The sequence below is a fragment of the Ptychodera flava genome, chromosome 22, assembly GCF_041260155.1.
Source record: "Ptychodera flava strain L36383 chromosome 22, AS_Pfla_20210202, whole genome shotgun sequence".
NCBI lineage: Eukaryota > Metazoa > Hemichordata > Enteropneusta > Ptychoderidae > Ptychodera > Ptychodera flava.
The window spans coordinates 12282139-12291008 of record NC_091949.1 but is presented as its reverse complement, the minus strand read 5'-3'; the positions used below and the strand labels follow the sequence as shown (position 1 = coordinate 12291008).

At 39.2% G+C, this 8870-nt stretch overlaps 1 protein-coding gene across 1 annotated transcript; it reads right to left on the bottom strand.

The window, feature by feature from the left end:
- Positions 1-2013: 2013 nt before the first annotated feature.
- Positions 2014-7378, bottom strand: LOC139122700 (ADP/ATP translocase 2-like). Its single transcript, XM_070688319.1, has 2 exons — positions 7004-7378; positions 2014-3620 (listed from the first exon to the last, which is right to left on the bottom strand). The coding sequence occupies exons 1-2, from the start codon at positions 7124-7126 to the stop codon at positions 2817-2819; spliced, it is 927 nt and encodes a 308-aa protein (XP_070544420.1). The 5' UTR covers positions 7127-7378; the 3' UTR covers positions 2014-2816.
- Positions 7379-8870: the final 1492 nt, after the last annotated feature.

The following is an 8870-nucleotide window of genomic DNA, read 5'->3' as shown; positions in this document are numbered from 1 at the left end:
AGACCACGGGGGGCCGGCTCGTCCACCTTCTTTAATGTGTGTGTTTGTTTGTTTTTGTGTGTTTGTGTTTGTTTATTTGTTATTTTTAATAAAATAAGAGCGAAAAGCTCTTTTGTTTATATTTGTCAATAAAGAGTGGTTTATTTATTTATTTATTTGTTTGTTTGTTTGTATTTCCGATGGTTAGGGGATAGGGTTAGGCTTAAGTTAGGGTTAGGGTTAGGGTTGGGGTATTTGTTATTTTATTTGTTTATTTTTATATTTGTCAATAAAGAGTAGTTTATTTATTTATTTGTTTATTTGTTTGTTTGTTTGTATTTCCGATGGTAAGGGTTAGGGTTAGGCTTAAGTAAGGGTTAGGGTTAGGGTTAGGGTTTGGGCTAGGGTTAGTCACTCCCTCTATAGATGTAAACAAAAGAGCCTTTCGCTCTTTTATTAAAAATAACAAATATACAGACACAAACACACACAAACACACACACTCATAAAACAAGGTGGACGAGTCCCCCGCATGTGATCAGATTGCATGCCAACACAATTTCTCACCCCATCCCTCACCATGCATTATATTACTCCATCCCTCGCTACCGACGCACCCCATAATTTTGGATGGGATGGTCAGAAGTCGCATTCTAAAATTTGACAATCTTCTTTGGTTTACATGGTATGCACATTTTTGCATGAACTCGGCGCCTTTGTTCGGCCAACGGTAAAGTTAATGTTTCTGGGGAAAACGCCAAGCAGAAAGTAATCTTTTTCTAACAAATTTTGCCCAGGTAATAGTTTCTCACCTCTTTTGGCCATCCCCTCCCTAGCTTTAAATGGTCGATTCCTTAATGTGAGTGTCGAGAGAGTGAGAAGGGAAATACCATCACGGTACTGCAGGTTACCTCAATGACAGGTGATGATACAATATCGGTTAATATTCGACGAAGTCTTTCAGGTAATAGCTTTTATTGGTCTGTACAAAAGGGAAAATCACAGAAAAAGACAAAAGTTGCTGCGACGCCCAAAATTCCACTAATAGCCGCATAAATTGTCTTTTTATCAGAGACTGAAATACCGATTGATCCACGGGCTCCAAGCGCATGCTCACAACGAACACAGTTGAAACAAATTTTCGAGGATAGGATACCTCATCTATTTTTCTTTCTTTGCAATTCATTTGTTTTTATGGGTAATTTGTAATATTGCAACTTTAAGCTACAGGACACATAACACTTTTGATAAATTTGAACAATTAGAAGATCATATTCTCTAAAATTAGTTCCAATCGTGTTCACTGTGTTCCGCTGATGCACGGTTGTTGGGTGTAATGGGGCAAATAGGTGGAAGGCGCATATGGGGAGAGATATTCGGAGTCTCAAATTTTCACAGTTTTTTTTTCAGGTCTACTGCTTGTGGGGCTCATTTTGGAGCTGTTCGAGGGAATAAAGTTTTCACCGTTTTAGTTTTGCGAAAATCGACGAAAAATCTTTTCCCGTAGAGTTATTACAAGGATGGCGGCCATTTTTGAATTTCGAAAAATGTCAGAACAAAGATTTGCACAGTGACCATTGATTTTCATTCTTAATTTGGTATGAACCGTGGATTTTGTAATGTTGAAACTCTCTTTAAGGAAGTTTGATAAAAAGTTCAAGTTGTTCAGTTAGGAGGCGCGTACTACTTTAACAGTAATATCTAATTGTTCAAGCAAGCGGTGTCAGTCAGTAGATTTTACTGAGTTCTTCCATAATCAGTTACTAGGTATATCTTCGCATGCTTCAAGAAAGCCCACGTAATGAGCTCGGAGAGCAGAATAATGGCGGGGTTCCAAAAACTTCATGTGATTTATTTGTGCAAGAGAAGTAATAACACACCTCTTGACATAACGCCGCAAGAAACGCAATCAATATTGTCCGTCCCAATTAACTGTTTTTAAAAAGTAGTGCAAGTACGTGCATGGGTCGTCCAAAGCGCCCTCTGCCACCGTGATGGAGGGAGTGTGGTAGGAAAAAACAAATGCCAAGGTAGTTAAGAGATGCATCACAATTTTATTTACATATTTATTCTGGTCAATCATGCAAACATACTTAATACAGGTTTTAAAAAGAGCAATAAATTGAAACGTGCTGCAGTTGGTTTGCCGGTACATGCCTGTACCTAATATATTTTCTTTTTGTCGATAGAAATGCAAAGCCTTGACAGAAAGAGCTCACTTCTTCAGTTGCTTTTTCTGAAGCACGTGCGTGAAAACGGCGCGAAAACAAATGTCAAAATTCGAATTCTCATTCGTTTTTCCTTCTACAGTCTGGCTCCTGAATAACCCAAATCATTTAATCATTTCTTCTTTTACTCCTCTTTCTATATGATTAAGCTCATTCGGAACAAAGATAGCATTTCAGATAATACAAAGTCTAATGCACCAATAGTCTTGACCCGTACAAACACCGGGCTCGGTGTTTAGCAGTCATTGAGTTTTAAGTTTCAGAGTAAACTTACGCATGATTCTTTATTAATATGTACAGCTTTACAGTTTATTATTTTCAAAACTATTTCAGACATGAGTCAGCTATTCGAAAAGTTATTCTTGATTTCCATGAATAACATCGTAAAGTTTCAACAGGGCACAAAATATCTAAGTATGAAAAAAATAGGTGTCTACATGGTTTGACTCCTGAAACAACAAACTAAAATTAATAACCCTCGAAAAAATCTAACGTCAGAGTTCCCGCCAAAAACTTAGGACACACAATGCAGTAACGTCGTGCCTCTTTTGACACCAAGTGAGCAAATTGAGATGACGACTGGGTAGCAAAATTGTCAGGCAGTCAAAATCACTGCTTGGGCTTCTTCGGTTTGATTAAGTAATGCTGAATCTCGTCGTAGAGAACGAGCACAAGGGCGCCACCTGTGCCACGGAGCACATTGGAGAAGGCTCCCTTGAAGAACGCTCTACCGCCCTCATTGACGTAGATCTTCTTCCAGCAGTCGATGGTGTTCTTGTACAAGATGTCTTTTCGACCGCTCTGCATCATCATTCGTCTTCTGACGGTGTCGAGTGGGTAGGAGAGGATACCGGAGCAAACCGTGACGGTCTGGGCGATCATCCAGGACAGAATGACATTCCTCTGGTATTTGTCGGGTACGAACGACTTGGCCGTGTCGAAACAGCCGAAGTACGAGGCGCGGTAGATGATAATACCTTGTACGGAGACGTTGAAACCTCGGTAGAGACCACGAAGTCCATCTGACTTGTAGATCTTAGCCAGGCAGTTGCCGAGACCCGTGAATTCTCTGTCGCCGCCAGCCTTGCCAATATCAGCGGCAAGACGTGTTCTGGCGAAATCTAGCGGGTAGACGAAGCAGAGAGACGTTGCACCGGCAGCGCCACCAGACGCCAGGTTACCGAAGAAAAACTTCCAGAAGTGTGTCTTCTTGTCAATGCCGGCTACGAAAATCTGCTTGTATTTGTCTTTGAAGGCGAAATTGAGAGCTTGTGTTGGAAAGTACCTGAGAACATTGGCGAAGTTGCCGCGCCAAAGAGAAAGAAATCCCTGTTCTCTGGTTACCCGGACGAAGCAGTCAACGATACCCCTGTATTTCGTGTCTTGTGAGATCTTGACATGGGCATCTTGGACCTAAAACGCAATAGAAAAAAAATTAGTGAAATACAACAGACACAACGATTTAAGTTAATGTTAATTGCCTTATATGTAGCTGCGAGGTGATATTTGCCCTTTGGTCGCTCAGTTGCGACAACGTTGCTAAATCGGGTGACCTCGTACGGGGCGCCAACACTGAGGTCAGGCAATTATTGCAGATAGCTCATCTGCTTGTCGACGCTGTCACTTTGCCTCAGAAAGGTACAACTAACTAATCCGATCGGAACATTCCCATCCATCAGCTCAAACGGCTGCTGGTAAATATCTAGCGGTGCATGGTAACAGCGCCATAATTTGTTATAGTTCAATGTGCGAGCTTTAACATGTTCTGTCCGTTTTGTGTCTATTTTCAATTCCCTTTTGGAAGAATTGACTTGTCAGTGCCCGGAAACAGTGTAACCGAAGTTTTTTATCATAACCTATGTATTATCTCAAGTTTTTTTTTGGTCTTTCGTTATACATCCCCATCTATATGTCTTTTGCAGTTCGCTCCAGTATTAATTCACAGTATGTTTGATTTCGTGAGAGAGAGAGAGAGAGAGAGAGAGAGAGAGAGAGATGGCATCATATCACATTTATTAGACTGCTTAAACAGTTTCTCGGTCGAATCTAATGTCCAATTGAGACCACTCCTAAAATACATGAATTCTCTTTGCAATTGCTTTTCGGGCTAAAGTACAAGGGAACAAACCAGGGCACACCACTCAAGGTCGAGATGACATTGATGAGTACTTGTTGGACTTGTCACACTGTTACAGTACAGTGTTAATTCGAATGCTTTTGGCAAATACTAAAAAGGTAACTTCAGCCTATCATTGAAACTATTGTTAGCTGTCGATGATAAGGTAAATATCTGATAAAACATTGGACGACTCTTCGGTGTGTTACAATTCATCTCTAGATTTCTGTCTGCATTCGAAAATAAAGGTATTAGTGTTTAGCTCATCGTCGCAAACTAAGCTTCTCCTTTTATGTCAACGGTTTCTGCAGCTCTTGGACTTTGCTCTGGTTACAAGATATACATCACTGCTGTAGGATAAAAGACCGACACTTTGTCCGCAAAAAAACCAAGCACAATTGCGTGTATTGCTAATCGTCGGAAATTAACCGGTCTCTTTACGGCAACAAATTTTGCAAAAGTTGGAATTGGTGAAGGTTCGGAAGTCCATTACAATGCTGGTTTCGGATAACCGGCCAGATGTTTATCAGTATGTCCACGTAAACGGCATATGCACATTTGTCTAGCAACCAATAATCGCAACAATGATTAACAGAAATAGTGCACTATCGCAAAGGCCGTGCACTGAGGTGGTATGGTCTATATAGAGGACATGATGCCTGTCAACAGATTCGAGTAAAAATTGCTCATGGAAAATTGCGTTTCCAAAAACTTGCGACCGCTACCAGGCTATCACGTCCAATAGTAATCTGACGTAATCATATGAAACCTCGGTCTTTTTCTCATACTCAAAATTCGTCGAAGTATACCAAAGTCATCTTGCTCATCTATTTCAAAAAATGTCAATTTTCTAAAAAGGTTCGTTTCTAAGTTAGTCACATTATATAGGTGTTATTATTATCTGGATTTAATCTTTGAAGGCTAACGTTGATATAATTTCTCGTTGATTCTGTATTACTAATGAGCTGGGGGGAAACTTGTGTGGCAGGTAAGCGATGGCTTGAAAATTCATATTTATTTAAAAGATACATTTTTCCAACAAAATTAAACTAAATATATACATGACTGTGAATTTGAATGACCTAGAAAGACGAGGATGAAAAATATCACCTGAAACACAGACTGCAGAGAAAACCCAGGGTCTACGCCTGAAACTAGCAGTTGCGCAGATTGCGCCCGCTATCGGTTTATCGAAGAAAACCGGCAAGTGTAATGCCGGGATTTTTCCCAGTTCAATACTAGAATTTAAATCACGTTATTGTCCATCGCGTTAAACAATGTCCATTAATTATTGGAAATACAGCATTGATGTATTTCTTTGTGAAAATGAAAAAAAAAATGAATATAAACATGCATCTGCCACTGCACTTCATATCCTGTATTGGTCACAATATCAAAGACCTCATGATCGTACGATGAGATTGTTGGAACTGTCCCCTTTGTACAGCATGTACCGTAGATAAGGTGAGGGCTGCAAGTCTCCGTTACTTGTATTTCCAACCCAGTCTTTGAAGGTTGCTCGACTTCCCGCACAGTTTTGCCACCCTTTTTGATGGAGAGAACGAACTATGGCTTTCACTTCGGCGGACATCAAGGCGGCAATTCAAGTTGCGAACACCCAGACACCTATGAAGTTCAACGTTGTTTGCTTGTTTGTAAAGTAAGAATTTCGAAAATTAACGTTTGAAACGTTTGTTCATAATTTGGTCAAGAACATACTAAACCACTAATCCATAATCTAGTAGAAAACGTTAGATCACAGAAGCAAAGTACCAAAATTTTACTTCACTTGAAATTAAAAATGGCCGCCACATTGTAGATGTAACTCTATGGGGCAAACATTAAGTTTAGATTTCCACGTTATTTTGTATTTTAATATTCTTTCTGGTTTTCGAATGGCTCCACACAAACTCTAGACATGAAAGGATGTGATAGATTTTGGGGATTTGAAAATTTGTCAGCGCTGCGCGGCGCGAGCGTTCTTCCTTTAAAAATGACATTGTATTCTACAGTATTCATGTTCGAAAAATATGGCCTACATGGGACCTATTCAAATTTAAGATTATGTAAATCAAATTTACGGCTGAATAAAAATAACTCGCGATTCTTCTGAAGAACATTTACAGATTCTTTGTACATGAACTTGCTGGCATTAACCACGTGACAGCGACAATTCCATGCCGATGTTTGAAGCAACAGTTCTCAGCAGAATTGTACGATCAGACTTTGTTGAACATGTGGCGCCGTCAACTTTTGAAATCGTTCCAACATTTCATTGAAAATACCGGTACCAAAGATCTGACCTTCCAGCCTGTACCCTGACAAAAGCGGAACGCTTACGTCACAATTGTACCGGCCCGGTTTATCGATAAATTTGTCACGGTGTGTGGCAAAGATAAAAGGATATGTTAAAAATTCTTCCTATTTTAGTTGGAAAGATCAAGACTTCAAAATTAGACAATTGTTGAAGACTAACTTCCAAAACAACATTGCTGACTACTTTGTTCAGTAACAATTTGGTAGTTTAGTATTCATATGGTAGACAAACTTGTCATGGCCTTTGGTAGTCCATTACAAAGAACGACCATGGTTTTATTGGACACCGGTTTGCACGTAGGCACCTCAGATTGTTCTTTTTGTTCGTCCAATATTACAATAAAATGCACAGCTATATTCTTACCTGAAGAAGCAATTTCACTCTCTCTATCGGCGCTACAGCCGTCTTGGAGATGGCTGCAGCGGTTCCGCCGACTAAAAGATCTGTGAGGAATCCCACGACTGCGTCCTTCGAGATCGTCGACATGATGGCTGTGCGAGAAGTGAGTAAAATGGCCTTCTGGTAGCTGAACTTTGGACTTGTAACTCGGTTTAAAATAGAACTCAGTACGCAGGCTCACTGTCAGATTTACCGATAAGACACCGAGAGCTATCGAAACGGGAATATTCACGTATACCTTAATAGTAATGTGAAACTCTGGACCTAGTGCATGTAGCGCAAAACAAAGGTGTGACAGTCGCACAATGCATTCCAATCGTGCTTTCTCGTTCAAGCGATAGAAACCAGTCTTTATAATTTATGAGGGAAGTTCGAAAGACCATTTCTTAATGTGAACAGTATGACCTAAACTTCTCGCGGGAATTTTAAATATTACGAATGATCGAAATTTTAAAAAAAAATTGCAATTTTATCAAAGTCACTCTTATTTTGCAATCTTTAGGAGGCGGAGATATCTCTTCAGTTCTTTCCCAACGTTCCTCTGTAATTTCGTGCAGGTTTTATAGCAGGGGTACACGTATTTGCATACACTGGATTACTATAGGACTCCCAAAAAGGCTTGCATAAATTTGCGTAAATTCCAGAAATTTGCTCTTTACGGAGAACCAGAAGGAAAAACGTAATTATTCACCTTTTCTGTCTCTAAAATCGCCTTTTCATCCTGAGCCAACGTTCTTATATATGGTCTTCTTCTTCTTCTTCTTCTTCTTCTTCTTTGCAAATTTCTGTCGCTCTTTTCTTGTTTCGGAAGTTTTTTTGCTTTCTCCTATTCAATGGAGATTTTTCATGCACCTCGCATCTTGCCTTCTGTCAATGACAAAATTGTGCTTTTTTCAGATTTAATTGGTATCTTTCCTCATGTTTCTAGTGATATAGCTACCTGTTTGCCTTTTCACCAGTTCTCTCCGTCTCGCTTCAGCTTCAGTGTCATAGCCATTTTGCAGTTTTTGCCGGTTTTTATAGTGTCCAACTTTGCTTAGTTTTTTCAGTAATTGATCATCATTTGCTATTACGCATTTGTCTGATTTCATTTATGCTTTTCGTCTCAAAATTTGAATTGATTTGATATGTACTTTTCTGTATAGGAGTTTAATTTTAGTAATAAACGTTAATTTGAAAAATCTTCTTCTTCTTCTTCGTACAACAAATGTGTGAGTTCAACATTCCACCTTTATTGCTATACGTTGAACATAGTCACTTATTCCTTGCTCGACTCCATGATGCTTTTCGCGCCAGGGCGAATAATTTATGTTTCCCTTTGTGGCTGATGCTATCCTTACCGCTACTTTCGTCGCCGATTGAAACACAAAGCACCAAACTGCTTTTGGCATTATGGACGATATTACTGGATAATGTGGTAAAACATGTATACAATATAAAAACCGTTTTGTTTCAAGTGGGTAAAAATAATCTTAAACGACCGCAGCGATGCATTGTGGGATAACCGGGAAAAGATCGATGTTAGCTGAAGAACTACTGACAGTTCCAAATATTGTCACAAGAATACTCTTTTGTAGGAGCTGTGTGTCATTTTTGAATTATTTAGTGAAAATAATACCACAATGACTACAAGTTATATTGTACTTGGTTACCAGGGATCGTCAGCGCAATTTGAAACGAGATGTGTTTTCACCTTGTATTGGTTTTAGGAGAAATCTTTTTTAAAGCTTAAGTTATTCACGAATAAAACTGAGAGCAGATATTTTATCAATCAACATGAAGCTACATAACTTTAAATAAAAACACCATTTAAAAAAATGTACAACTTTTA